This window comes from Poeciliopsis prolifica, unplaced genomic scaffold, assembly GCF_027474105.1.
Source record: "Poeciliopsis prolifica strain line A6 unplaced genomic scaffold, Auburn_PproV2 SCAFFOLD051, whole genome shotgun sequence".
In the NCBI taxonomy this organism is placed as follows: Eukaryota; Metazoa; Chordata; class Actinopteri; order Cyprinodontiformes; family Poeciliidae; genus Poeciliopsis; species Poeciliopsis prolifica.
In genome coordinates, this window is record NW_026562426.1 from 1,192,385 (window position 1) to 1,206,908 (window position 14,524).

Sequence of the window (14,524 nt, forward strand, 5' to 3'; positions counted from 1 at the left end):
ATATTCGTTGATTAACCGTTAATAGTTAATATGTTGCACTTTATGACAGGTTTAATTACAGAATGTAAGAAAATTGATTTATATGTTAAAGTAAAATGTGAAAACAACACTGTTTGAGTTATTAATGTATTTTATTTGTATGTTCTGTAGCTCTTACGGTGTGTTCACAAAAAAAAAAAAGGCATTAAATAAACGTTGTGAACCATCAGTTTGAGAGACCATCCATTCAACCGGGACCCAAGAGGAGTAAGAGCTTGACCCAAGAGGAGTAAGAGCTTCACCCAGAGCTAAGAAAAAGTTCAATCCACCCTCAGCACCGAAGTCCCAGCGAAAGCCACATTAAGGTTCCAGCTCCACGGCTCCAAACAACGTCTTCTGGGATTTGATGGTCAACTTTATCACCCTGTCTTCACCATGGAAACATCTGAAAAGGAAACAGAGTACATCGAGGACCTACCTGTCAACGAGGAAGAGGAGCCTTCATGCTCTGTTCGTCAAAGGAGGCCCACAGAAAAAATGCGAGCATATCAGGAGGAGGAAGCCCACAAAAAGGAAAAACGTCTGCTCAAAGTTTATGATCAATGGAAAAGGCAAGTACGTACGACAAGAGAACAACTGAAAGGAGACATAACAAACAGTCAAATTGCTTCACTCCTGGACATCTTAGAAAAGGAAAGGGATAGTGTCATAAAGTTATATACAGAAATAAGGGAAATCATTACTCCCTGCAGTGACACTAGGCGACTTATAGATGCATGCGAAGCGGTCACTAATGACATTATCAAAGTTGCATATGAAAGACTCTCAGGGATAGATGATTATGACAGAGGAAAAGTGAAGGCACGTCTACGTGAACTTCTTACTCCAGACTATGCTCAATCCATTTACAGTTCTTCCATGACACACTCAAGTAAACGCTCAGCTGCCAGTAACTCAAACTCTGCAAGGTCAATAGCAGATGTAAAGAGAGCAGAGGCTGCAGCAGAGTTGGCAGCCAAGGAGGCAGAGTATGAATTGTTATTAGAAGAAGAAAAACAAAAAGAAAGGATTCAGCTCTTGGAGGAAAGGCAGAAAAGGGAACTAGAATCTCAAAAACGTGAGCTAGAGAGATTAAAAGCTGAAAAGGAGTTAAAGGCAGCACGAGCTAGATTAATAACTTATGACCAGGAGATAAAGAGGGAAAGTAGTGTTCATCTTGACTGTACTAGAGCACATCAGAAGGCTTCTGTAGTTTCTGCTCCCATTCAAGTCCCTAACAGCAACATTGTGTCCACCTCGTCTCCACAAGCAGATGTTCTTTATTTAGCCCAAGCATTACAGGATAGTATCACAATGAACAGACTGCCAATGCCTGAGCCCTCCACGTTCACAGGTGACCCAATAGAGTTCATCGAGTGGAAAGCTTCATTTGTTGCACTCATTGACAAAAAGAACATCTCACCTGCAGACAAGCTGCACTACTTAAAGAAATATGTAGGAGGTTCAGCTCGACAAACACTTGATGGCATCTTTTACAGAAATGACGGTGATGCCTACCATGATGCATGGGAACGCCTCAACCAAAGGTATGGACATCCATTTATTGTACAGAAAGCGTACAGACAAAGACTGGCAAATTGGCCAAAGATACAAACAAATGACTCTATAGGATTTAGAACATTTGCAGACTTCATTCAAACATGTCATGAAGCTATGCCACACATAGATGGGTTAAGCATTCTCAACGATTGTGAGGAGAATCAAAAACTTGTTCAAAAGTTACCGAACTGGGCAGCTGCAAGGTGGAATCGTCAAACTACTCAGTACATGAAAGAAAATGGGAAGTTTCCAAGTTTAAAACACTTTACTGAGTTCATGTCTTCTGAAGCTGAGATTATGTGCAATCCAATCACATCTTTTCAGGCTCTCCACTCAACAGACTTCACCAAAATCACCAGTAAAGCTTATCAGAAAGAAAAAAGGCCCAACTCCAGTGTTCTCCATACACAGGTTTTAACAGAAACGGAAAGCTCAAAACAAAGGTCAAATATTAAACCACCATGCATGCTCTGTCAAGATAACGGACACAAGCTTCATAGTTGTCCTCAATTCAAAGGAAAATCACTTGAGGAACGAAGAAAATACATAAAGGATGAAAGACTTTGTTACGGTTGTCTGAAACCTGGACACAGCGCAAAGGACTGTCGTTACAGACTTGCATGTGAAATATGCAAGAAAAAACACCCAACATGTCTTCATGACTTTAACTATGACAGCGACAAATCACAAACAAACCAAGTTCAAACGAGCACAGAACAAGCTGCAACAACCTTGTCTCTTAATGCAGAATCCAACGAACAATGTGTAAGCACTTCAATGATTGTGCCAGTATGGGTTTCTTCAGAGCAACAACCAGGTAATGAAAGGCTTGTTTATGCACTCTTAGACACCCAAAGTGACACAGTGTTCATTGACCAAGACGTTTCTAACAATCTCAAGGCTAAGTCAACCCCAATAAGATTAAGACTCACCACAATGCTTGGTAAAAATGCAGTTGTGTCAAGTGAGCGTGTCTCAGGTCTCAAAGTGAGAGGCTACAACTCCTCTGAAATAATTGAACTCCCTCCTGCTTACACTAAAGACTGTATACCAGTTAATCGCTCTCACATTCCTTCCTGTGAAACGGCAAGGCAATGGAATCATCTCAAGGAAATAGTGAATGAGATTCCACCACAGCTAGAATGTGAAGTTGGGCTTTTAATTGGCTACAGCTGTTCCAAGGCATTAGCTCCAAGGCAGGTCATCTTAGGAGGAGAAGGTGAACCCTATGCTGTCTGCACAGCATTGGGCTGGAGTATTGTAGGCCCCACATTGTCTCACAATGATTCTTTTAACATGTCTACTGTATGCCACAGAGTCACAGTCAAAGAGCTCCCTTTAATGACTCCCACTGATGCACCAGAGGTTCTTGAGTCTGACTTTAAGGATGATAACAAGGATAACAAATCAGTGTCTCAAGATGATATTCTCTTTCTGAATATACTAAAGGAAGGCATTTATAAAAACAATGAAGGACATTATGAAATGCCACTTCCATTTAAGGAGAGACCTCTGTTACCAGACAATAAGCAAATGGCCACTGTACGACTTCAAAGCCTCAAAAACAAACTGTCAAAGGACCAAAGATACAAGGATCAATATGTAAAGTTTATGAGCGAAGTCATAGAGAAGGGTGATGCAGAGGAAGTTCACAGCGAAGCAAAAGAAGGAGAAAGGTGGTGTATTCCCCATCACGGAATGTGTCATCCTCAAGAACCAGACGAACTCAGAGTAGTCTTTGATACTTCTGAGCAAAATCCAGCAGATATTGCATCCAGAGGTTCAAGTGCAAGTGAGCTCATGTCATCAGACTGGTTCAAAGGGCCACAGTTTCTGTGGGACAAGGAAATCCCTCCAGCTGAAAGGATCGACATGAACTTACCACTTGGAGATCCAGAGGTTAAAAGGGCACATGCATTGAACACTTTCAAAACAGAGAAGAAAAGTTTGGCAGACAAGTTAACAAAGTTTTCTTCTTGGTACAAAGCCACTCAAGCCATTGCTCGACTAATTCGCTGTGCCAAAAGAAATAAAACAACAGGTCATAGCACAGTACAAGAAAGACAAAACGCTAAATGTGTTATTCTAAAGGATGTACAAGCAAATGAATATGCAGAGGAGATAAAAATGCTTAAACATGGAAGGGCACTTCCTCACAAAAGCAAGCTGTTTCGAATGGACACTTTTCTTGACAGTGATGGACTCCTTCAGGTGGGAGGAAGGCTGGATGATGCTTCCTTCTCTTCCTCAAACAGCTCAGAGCCATTGACCCCATATCACCTCCTCACCATGAAGTCAAAGGCAGCCCTTCCCCCTCCAGGTAAATTCATCAAGGAAGACATTTATGCACGGAAAAGATGGCGGCAGGTGCAATACCTGGCAGAGCAGTTTTGGTCACGTTGGAAAAGGGAGTATCTATCCAACATCGCAACAAGGCAGAAATGGCACACTCCAAAAAGAAACCTGAAGGTTGGAGATGTTGTCATGGAAAAGATGGACGACTTACCTCGCAATGAATGGAGATTAGCACGTGTAATGGACATAGTAACTGATAAAGACGGACTTGTAAGAAAAGTAAAGATTCGTTTTGGAGAACGGAAGATGAAGAATGGACAATGTTCTCAGAAACTTTCTATAGTGGAACGCCCAGTTCAGAAACTGGTTCTACTATTAGAGACTGTTTAATTATAAGCAAAGTTGCATTCTTTCCTATGTTCTGAGTTTTCATAAAAGTTAGGTCATTTATTTTTTAGGAAATCATTACTGCTCTATTTATTTAGTTAAACTTTAATGATTTGGTGGGAGTGTAAATGACCTTATTAGTAATTTGTGTTTCCTCATTTAAAAACGAGTATTTGTTAACATAAGAATTTATGCTTTTATTTTGAAAGGGTTTTAAACGGAAGTGTGGTGAAGTGTGACGCCAACGTTAGACAATTAACTGACAATTAACTGCTGGTCATCGCGCAGAAAGAGAGCGCTCAGGTTGGAGTGAAGCTAATAAAGGAGTAGTTCAGATTAGAGTGTAAACAGTCAGTTGGTTGGCGCTTGGTTGATGGGGAACAAGGTGAGAGTTTTTAATATGTAAATATATATTTAGTTTTACTGTAAAATGTGTAATTTGCTTTGGGTGTGACGGTTGCGTTATTATACGGCACTAATATTCGTTGATTAACCGTTAATAGTTAATATGTTGCACTTTATGACAGGTTTAATTACAGAATGTAAGAAAATTGATTTATATGTTAAAGTAAAATGTGAAAACAACACTGTTTGAGTTATTAATGTATTTTATTTGTATGTTCTGTAGCTCTTACGGTGTGTTCACAAAAAAAAAAAAAAGGCATTAAATAAACGTTGTGAACCATCAGTTTGAGAGACCATCCATTCAACCGGGACGCTACACAACATACAAACATAAGTGTGTAATTTACTCTGGATATTTATTTTATTTTGTCTGTCTGAAAACTCGTTTAGAGAGACATTAATAATCATTTTCATAATGTGAAAGATGTAAATGTGATCGACTTAACAGAATTCACAAACCAACTGCAGCTCAGTGGAAAAATTACATTTTATTCTGTAAAAATCTTCCCAGAAATATTAACTGGATAATTTTGAGAATCAAAGGGTTTTTGGGGGGTAAAAAACTTCCTAGTGCCGCTAATAAGAAACATTTTAGCAACATTGTTGCAACTTCTCTTCCGTTCCATTTTTTGTCGTTAAGCTGCAACAGCGAAGTCACCTTATCAAAATAAAAGCATCAACAAATGTAGCTCTTTTTTCTAAAAAAAAAAAAAAAAAAAAAAAAAAAGTAGTTTGTTGAGAGGCATTACATGCAGTTAAAAATCCAGACTGAACTATAACCTGTTACTTGATGTCCACAAACGATCCAGTTCTTTTGAACGGATCTTTCAGGTGATCCAGAACATCTGGACGACGGGACTCGAGTCTTACAGTCACTGTTTGGTTTTATAAAAACCTTTTGTTGTGCTTATTCAGTTTCATTACAAATGTGTTTCCATTAAACACAAGCGCCTCCTCGTTACTCACCTTTTGTTCTCGTCATGGCGGCACCGTGACGCAAACTTCACGCCGCCGCAGAGAACGTTCTTCCTCTTTGGTTAATGTTCATAGCGGCACTTATACCGTTTAGTTACAATTGTCCCAAAGAAAAAAAATATAGTTTCTGCCAAACTCAAAACCTTTTTCCCAGTACAGTTTCATTTTCGTTCTTATATTACAAATGCATAAAAAAACCTTCACGGTTATTGAAAATGTTTTACTTTTGAAAATACATTTTTTTTCTGTAAAAACATATTTACTTAATGCAGATTGTTACAGCCGTAATTGTGTGATGTCGCTTTAAGACAGCTGAAGTTGTTAGTGATGTCACAAGTACGCGTCATTCCTTCTTTGTGGAGAGCGTGGGAGAAACGCGCTGCAGATGGACTCGTGGACATTTATGCTTCGTCTCCCCAACTGCAGAAACGCTGAAGGTTGTTTGGACTCAGTGTTCATTTTTGATAACACAGAAGCTGTTCAAGCAGCTTTGTGACGTTTATTAAAATTAACAGTGGTCAGAGAACCGGTATGGTTGTGAGTCTGCAGCTTCCTCTCCGCCACCGGAATATTACAAGATACAAATGTGTGAACTTCACTCACTAAAATAAAACTAGCTGACTCCTAAAAATACATTACTGAAGTTAATTTTTAGAATTGGATCGTTTGAACTGCTCTTTGAAATAAGTATATCCTGAAGAAGTTCCCTTACAAGAAAATCAACACCAAAGTCAACCCTCAGTTAAGAATATTAGTTATAACACAACAACAATCATGTGGAGATTAAAGACCAAAGCTCTGCAGATGCAGTGGGTGGCTCTTAAAAGAGCCGTTGGGTTGTTTTCACAGCATTAGCCGGTCTACTTGGAGCTGGTGTACTTGGTGACAGCCTTGGTTCCCTCAGACACGGCGTGCTTGGCCAGCTCACCGGGCAGCAGGAGGCGCACTGCGGTCTGGATCCCTGGAGGTGATGGTGGATCGCTTGTTGTAGTGAGCCAGACGGGAGGCCTCAGAGGCGATGCGCTCAAAGATGTCGTTGACAAAGGAGTTCATGATGCTCATGGCCTTGGAGGAGATCCCGGTGTCGGGATGGACCTGCTTGAGCACCTGTAGACGTAGATGATGGCGTAGCTCTCCTTCCTGGTCCTTCTCTTCTTCTTGCCTCCTTTGCCGGTGGTTTTGGTGACGGCTTTCTTGGAGCCCTTCTTGGGCGCAGACTTGGCGGGTTCAGGCATGTTGTCTCTGAAAACTAACAGCGACGAATGAACTGCTGATGAGGGAACAGCTGATGTTATACACGCTGTATGTAAATGAAGCTGTAGCGTCTCATGGCTTTGATTGGTTGAGGCGCTGGAAGTGAAACCACGTGGCTTTTCTAACGTTGCACGCAGCCCGCGCGAAGAAAGGCGGGAAAAACTCCCGCCAAAAGGGAAACGAAAGTAAACAGCGTCATTTTTAGCCAATTCAATCCTAATACTATAGATATATGAACACTTCATTCTTTTTATAACAGACGTCCTTTGGTTTCTTCAGACAGAAATATAAAAGTTCCAATATTACAAATTTACTCTAGTCTGAAATACATTCGATTCGTTGTCAGGAACTTGCAATCATTTGTTTTCAACATCCTTTGGCAAGTTTTCTACATTGCGGCAGCGAGAACTTGAAGCAAAGCAAGAACTGAGTTTTGCCAAGTTTTTTTTTTGTGTTTTCAGTGATTCTTTCATATGAAGATACTGTTAGTGCTCAATCTGAGCAACACCCAACTCTGTTCACCAATTGTGGGACCCAACAAAAACTCAATGTCATGACCTTGAGAAATAAGAGATTGGTTCACTATTAAAACAGGCTTTTAATGCTGAAAAAGTATCAAATGGTACAATTTAGTCTCTGATCTGCTTCAGATGGATGAAACCTGTGAGACACTAAAATGCAATCTATCCAAACCTCTACAGCTGAAGTTGCATTAAAAAGAGCAAAATAGACCAAATGTTTCCTAAAACGTTTTATGAAATGTCTTCATCAAAATCTGTGGGGAAAAAAATAGATCCAGTCGACATGCAACTTCATGAACTGTTTCACTTGGATTATGATGTTGTTGATATTTACTCACTAAATAAATTACAATGATACTGTAACTCGGTCATCAAATCACTCAGTTAACTGTATCAACAAGGTTGTAGTTATTTTTTAGGTCCAGCAGGTGTCAGCATCAGTTTTACAAGGTGAGGAACCACATGATACTTTTCTGGTTTAGAATAGTTTTAAGGGTTTCATTGCAGAAATTGTTATTTGCACAAAGCCATCTTTGTCCTTAGGAAGTGAAGGTTAATCATAAATAATTAGATTTATAAAGCCACATTTACAGGAATACTGGCTGATGAAGAGGTGAGTGTGTGGCCCTGAAAAGGGCCTTTGTTTGTTTAGTTGGTTTGCTTTTTTGCAGTGGTTGCGAGTTTAACCCCCGAAGCCGTACAGAGTGCGGCCCTGCCTCTTGAGAGCGTAGACCACGTCCATGGCGGTGACGGTCTTCCTCTTGGCGTGCTCGGTGTAGGTGACGGCGTCGCGGATGACGTTCTCCAGGAAGACCTTGAGCACACCGCGGGTCTCCTCGTAGATGAGGCCGGAGATGCGCTTGACTCCCCCGCGGCGAGCCAGACGGCGGATGGCGGGCTTGGTGATTCCCTGGATGTTGTCACGGAGAACTTTCCGGTGACGCTTGGCGCCCTTTACCGAGTCCTTTGCCTCCCTTTCCTCTGCCGCTCATGTTGCTGTTTTTCTTCTTCTTCTGCAGAAACACAGAGACGAATGTGAGCGCGAGCCGCAGAGTGTCGGCTTTATATGTGAACTGCGGACCTATGAGGAGCCGAGCTGAGCTGAGCGGCTCCTCCCACAGGACTGACAGATGGAGAACGTTCTTTAAGAAACAAACAAAAAGCAAAACTTCAATTTAGATGAGACTGAAAAGGCAGGTGAATGAAAATCCTCTCCTGCATCTGAAGGGAATAATTTCACTCCATTAACTATCGTGAAGTTTGAATTATTTGAGATTTGAGAAAATTGTTTTCCCAAAAATATAATTTAGTAAACACATTTCACGAATTCATTGGTATTGATTAAATATGAAAATAATTTCTGTTTTCATAACTAAATATAACAGTTTATTCTGTTTGTATTTTTTTCTGATTTTTTTTTTTTTTGACTACTTGTTGCAAATCCATATTTAATCTTATACATGTTGGTTTCATAAAGCAGTGCTGCTTGTGTCTGTGCTGATTTGTGCTCACAGTGATTTAATAAGCTGAAGAGTGACGTAATATAATGACGTGGCATGAGGAAAAGGTGTGAGTATTGACGTGTTGTACATGTATTGAGTGTAAATCCCATGATTGTGTAAAGTAAGTGCATTAATAAACCATGCAGCTGCGAGTTGTAGATGAATGTAAATGTTTGTGCAGCAGTGAATGATGGGTAAACGAGAGGACAGCTCGTGCTCTTTAGCAGAATGTGTGTTGGCTCTTAAAAGAGCCTTTGGTGAATGAAATGCAGCGGCTGAAGCAGCAGTTTACTTCTTGGTCTTCTTGGCTGCGGCCTTCTTGGCTGCAGGTTTCTTGGCCGGACTTTTCTTGGCTGCGGCTTTGGGCTTCTTGACGGCGGCGGCGGCGGCGGCTTTGGGTTTCTTGGCCGCTGCGGCCTTCTTGGGGCTCTTGACGGGTTCTTGGCCTTGGGTTTCTTGGCCGGAGCCTTCTTCGGGGACTTCTTGGCCGCTGCTGCTGCTGCGGGTTTCTTGGCGGCGGGCTTCTTGGCCGCTGCGCTTCTTGGCGGCGGGCTTCTTGGCCTTGACGGGAGCCTTCTTCTTCACCACCTTCTTGGCCGGTTTGGCGGCTTTGGGCTCCTTGGCGAGCTTGAAGGAGCCGGAGGCCCCGGTGCCCTTGGTCTGGCTCAGGGTCCCTTTGGTGACGAGCCTGGTGACGGCGGTGTTGATGCGCTTGTTGGCCTTGCTCACGTCCACCCCTTCCCGGCCAGCACCTTCTTGAGGGCCGCCAGGGACATCCCCTTGCGCTCCTTGGACTCGGCCACGGCGGCCACGATGAGTTTCGGGAGGCTGGGTCCGTCCTTCTTGGCCCGGGGAGCGGACTTCTTTTCGGGGCTTTGGCCGGAGCCTTGGCCGGCGCGGCTGCTGCTGCTGGAGCTTCCTCTGCCATGTCTCTTGACTCGCTTGTTCCTCGGAACTTGTGGCGCTCAGAGCGGGAGGCGGGACTTATAACACACATGAGAACCGTGAAGAGACAACTCGGTCCGCTGCTCTGCTGCCGTCTGCAAAAGCGGCTCCACTTTGTGTTTTCTCCGCTGACATTTAGCCTCGAAATGCCCCCGAAACAAACACGTTACGAGGCAAAAGTGACTCGAGCAGGTAGAAAAGTCTCTCTCCTCCACGCTCAGCTCAAGTCTGATGACCGACAACTTTCTCCTTCGGTCCAGGAGCCTTTAAAGCGGCCACATTCTCGCCCTCGTTCTGCCTCTTGCTGGGAGTTTTCCTCGAATTTCGCCTCCAAAAACATCAAAAACCACATTATAGTCAAAGGAACAAACCTGTTTCTGTTGGCTGAGACACATGAGGACAGAATCAGAGTAAAATGACGGCGGTTCAGCGACTGGTGGAGAAAACAGGAGCCGTTTTTCAGCGGATCTAAACACAACATCAGGATCCTGCGAGAGGCAGATTGTTGATCCTCTGGCATAAACTTCCTGTCTGCAGTGAATAAAGATTCAACAGCAGCTGCTCTGAAAATCGTCTTTTTTCAGTTTATTACAACTCCATGTTCTTTCTGACTTGTTGATATCAAGAGTTTTTCCAGAACAAACTCCACAAAATATTTCCTTCATACATGAAATAATCTGTAGACATGATAAACACACAGGTTTCAGGTTCATTGTGATTCTCCTGCCAGGAAATGTTTGATTTTTCTCAATGATCTAAAGATGATATTAAAGGAATCAAATTCTACACTCATTATTAAATAATTTCTCATTTTATTACTTTTATTATTTAGAGCTTTTTCTCTGCTGGGATTTAAACAAATGCTGATCAGGCTCTTGTTGCCAAAAACCTTTTCAGATTTTTTTCTTTCAGGATCAGATCCTTTCAAGATGAATTTGACCAAATTCACTATAACATTATAGTTTATGGATGTGAAATAAATCACATGTGACACAGGATGAATCTCTGATCACCACATTGACCTTTATTTCTATGTTCTCTAGTTCATGTTGTCATTTGGTTTATTTCAGGATGAATAGAAGACAGAGCAGCACAAAGACGTGTGGAATAGAGACAAATAAAGAGAAAATAAAAGTGACACTTGGAGCTCAGATTATTAAACCCACCGACTCAGAAACTTTTAGTTCTACAACTTTCTCTCTGATTTGCTTGGAGTGTTTTTTTTTTGTCTCTAATGCGGTAATGTCAGCCCATTACTGCAATCACTTTATACGTTTAATGGCCTAGTCAAAGCCCAGGTCTGAATCCAAACAATCTGTGGCAAGTTTAGAGAAATATACTTACAGACATTCTTTAAAGTGAATGAGTTTGAGGTGTTTTGAAGAGAAAAATGGGCAAAAGAAAAAAAAAACTATTTTGTGTTGGTCTAGAAAATCAAATCATAAATCAAAAATACTTAAGTGATTATGACAAGATGGAATTTAATAAAAGGACTTTATGCAAAGCATCCAGGAGTTTAAATTATGAAAATGTGTAATAGATGTTATATTACCATGTCTTATAGTGCAACAGTAAAACTGGAGACCAGAAGTGCTGATGCTCAAAGTTTTGTTTGCAGAATAAACAATCTGCTGCTGATCCACAGCTTTTGCCTTTTGTTTTCTCGTCCAAGATGATGAAGCTTCTGAAATGAGCAACAACTGAACATGAAAATAGTTTGAAACATGAAGTCATCACATGTGTTTTTGGTTGGAAGCAAAGCTCTCATGATGGATGAGTGTGTGGCTCTTAAAAGAGCCTTTTGTGCGTGTGTTGCTGGGCAAGAGCAGCGGGTTGGTCTACTTGGTCTTGGCGGCCTTCTCGGTCTTCTTGGGCAGCAGCACCGCCTGTATGTTGGGCAGCACTCCACCCTGAGCGATGGTGACTCCACCCAGCAGCTTGTTGAGCTCCTCGTCGTTGCGCACGGCCAGCTGCAGGTGACGCGGGATGATGCGGGTCTTGTTGTCGTCGGGCGGCGTTCCCGGCCAGCTCCAGGATCTCAGCGGTCAGATACTCGAGCACAGCGGCCAGATAGACGGGGGCTCCGGCACCGACCCGCTCCGCATAGTTGCCTTTGCGCAGCAGCCTGTGAACGCGGCCCACCGGGAACTGGAGTCCTGCTCTGGAGGAGCGGGTCTTGGCCTTGGCTCGGGCTTTTCCTCCGGTCTTTCCGCGGCCGCTCATTTTGCTGTTATTGTTTGTTTCTGGAGACGAGACTCGAAAATATGAGCGGCAGCGGCTGAAAGCGGCTTTATATGTCCGCGCAGAGGAGCGGGACGATGCCGGCGACCAATCAGAAAAGCTCCCGGCAGAGAGCGGGACGGAGAGGCGGACTTTTTGAACGCGGCGTCCTCCAATGAGCGGCGGACATTCAGACGTGATCCGACGCCTCTGGGCGGGGCTGAGCTGCAGGAGGAGCCGCCGACCAACCAGGATCCGGAGCAGAGCTGCAGCGTCACAGAGCGCGCCCAGAGCCTGAGCTTAAGAGCAGCGGAGCGTCGCGGGGTCGCAACATTTGGTTTTCTCTCTGGATCCCGATCGGAGCAGCGGAACATGGCCAGAACCAAGCAGACCGCCCGTAAATCCACCGGAGGCAAAGCCCCAGGAAGCAGCTGGCCACCAAGGCGGCCAGGAAGAGCGCTCCGGCGACCGGCGGCGTGAAGAAGCCTCACCGCTACAGGCCCGGTACCGTGGCTCTGAGAGAGATCCGTCGCTACCAGAAGTCCACGGAGCTGCTCATCCGCAAGCTGCCCTTCCAGCGTCTGGTCCGAGAGATCGCTCAGGACTTCAAGACCGACCTGCGCTTCCAGAGCTCCGCCGTCATGGCTCTGCAGGAGGCCAGCGAGGCCTACCTGGTGGGGCTGTTCGAGGACACCAACCTGTGCGCCATCCACGCCAAAAGGGTCACCATCATGCCCAAAGACATACAGCTGGCCCGCCGCATCCGCGGAGAGAGAGCTTAGAGGCTCCAGCAGCTGCAACAACAACAACAACACAACGGCTCTTTTAAGAGCCACACATCAAACTTTAAGAGCCCATCCTGTTAATATATTAGTATGTAGTCAAGATGAACTTTTAATAAGTTGAGTTTTTTTTTTACTTTTCTCTAGTAGAACCATGGCCACCATATATTTTATTACATTACAACTGTTACAAAAGAAAACTAAAACTGGCATCTTAACTTGATAAAAAATGGTTGAGTGAAAAATGGCCCAAACTTGGTTCTGATCAACAGACAGTAATTTTTTTGGAGCATGCAGAGAATATGATTGTTGGTTATTGTGTGGGTGCACCACAGTTTTATCAGCTTCATCACTGTGTAATTTATTCTGTTTTATAATGTATTTAGGTAGCTGACATCACATCTATTGTCTGTCATTATTATGTTATCCTACTTCATCCATTTCTAAAAATGTCCAACATGTGTTGAAGAAGCTTTTTCTCACAGTACAAAATATACTATTGTGCTGTTATGAAATGTTCTTGTCCAATATTCAAAATGTTTATTTTCAGAAAAAAAAAATGTGTTTTTTGTGGACCGTCACAAAACAGAAAATATTGCAAATGATTATCTTTCAAAAGTAGCCCAAAAGAATATGTCACAAAGATTCAATGTCCGTCTCTGTGGACATTGAATCTAAAACGGGTCATTTTCCACTCACCTGTCTGCAGGTCATGCAACTAAAGGTTCATGGTTTTTCTTAGCTTGTATTTTCAGTTGATATGGCACATGGAATATGTTTGTAAATAAAGTTGCACGACTTTTTAATTTTATTTTTTATTTTTGAGATGACAAAAAATGTCACTTTTGACACATTCACTGTCATTTGCCTTCACTTCATACATTTCTACTATCAACCGCTAGAGGGAGATGAAGCACCACCTGCTGACTTTCTCACGTTCTGTGTTGAACAGAAAAAAAAACAAACAAAAAAAAGTCATTTTGGGACATTCTAGGAATAGTGCAAATGATATAAGGACGTAGAAGTTTCATAGCTCTTCTTCTATAGTTTTATCTGTAAAAAAACAGCTAAAGACACCCGAACATGTTGGATCAGATCATTTAAAATGCCTGGTCATGTATAACCGGACACATGCAAACATGCAAAGAAGGTCACGGGTCACACGTGGGATTGAAAAAAAAAAAACCTGCAGCATAAACGAGTGGGAGCGGAAACTCAAAAAGCCGTTGATCGGTGATAAAGAGACAGAAACTGACACGACACCCACAGTCACAGTGGGTGTGTGGCTTTGACAGAAACAAGGCGTGTCTCCGTGGGTCCGTCTTTTTCAGCTTCTTTATGTTGACTTGAAATCTGACTGTGATCACTTTAGGCCCCCACAGGCTCTTTTCAAAACATCTGGATGTTAAAACTATACATCACACTTTTCTGAGCGATTCTATTTTTGGTGCCACAAGGATTCAACTTCTCCGCTTTCATTTTTAGAGTTTTGCTGCAGGAATAGTAATAATAAAAAAATACAAATTAAAATAGAAACATTAATTATTTTTTTTAAAGTGCAAAACACAAGCATTGCTGGTTTTCGGAATGCCAAATTTGAATTGAGTTACTGCTCTGATGAGCAACGGCACAGATTTACCGTGAAACTGCTGCAGTGGTT

At 42.7% G+C, this 14,524-nt stretch overlaps 1 protein-coding gene and 5 pseudogenes across 1 annotated transcript; 2 read left to right on the plus strand and 4 right to left on the minus strand.

The window, feature by feature from the left end:
* The first annotated feature begins 1,677 nt into the window (after window positions 1-1,677).
* On the plus strand, window positions 1,678-8,283 carry LOC129378197 (uncharacterized). The gene is made up of 2 exons (XM_055058491.1): window positions 1,678-4,645; window positions 8,195-8,283. Exon 1 carries the CDS (start codon window positions 1,693-1,695, stop codon window positions 4,261-4,263), a length of 2,571 nt encoding a protein of 856 aa, XP_054914466.1. The 5' UTR covers window positions 1,678-1,692; the 3' UTR covers window positions 4,264-4,645; window positions 8,195-8,283.
* On the minus strand, window positions 6,432-6,884 carry LOC129378218 (histone H2B 1/2-like; annotated as a pseudogene).
* On the minus strand, window positions 8,068-8,407 carry LOC129378222 (histone H4-like; annotated as a pseudogene).
* Window positions 8,408-9,119: 712 nt separating this feature from the next.
* Window positions 9,120-9,845, minus strand: LOC129378212 (histone H1-like; annotated as a pseudogene).
* A 1,828-nt stretch (window positions 9,846-11,673) lies between these two features.
* Window positions 11,674-12,095, minus strand: LOC129378217 (histone H2A-like; annotated as a pseudogene).
* A 359-nt stretch (window positions 12,096-12,454) lies between these two features.
* LOC129378214 (histone H3-like) lies at window positions 12,455-12,894 on the plus strand (annotated as a pseudogene).
* Window positions 12,895-14,524: the final 1,630 nt, after the last annotated feature.

Excerpts from the sequence above, each read along its gene's own strand:
- LOC129378197 (XM_055058491.1), top strand. The coding sequence starts at position 1,693 with ATGCCACACATAGATGGGTTAAGCATTCTCAACGATTGTGAGGAGAAT.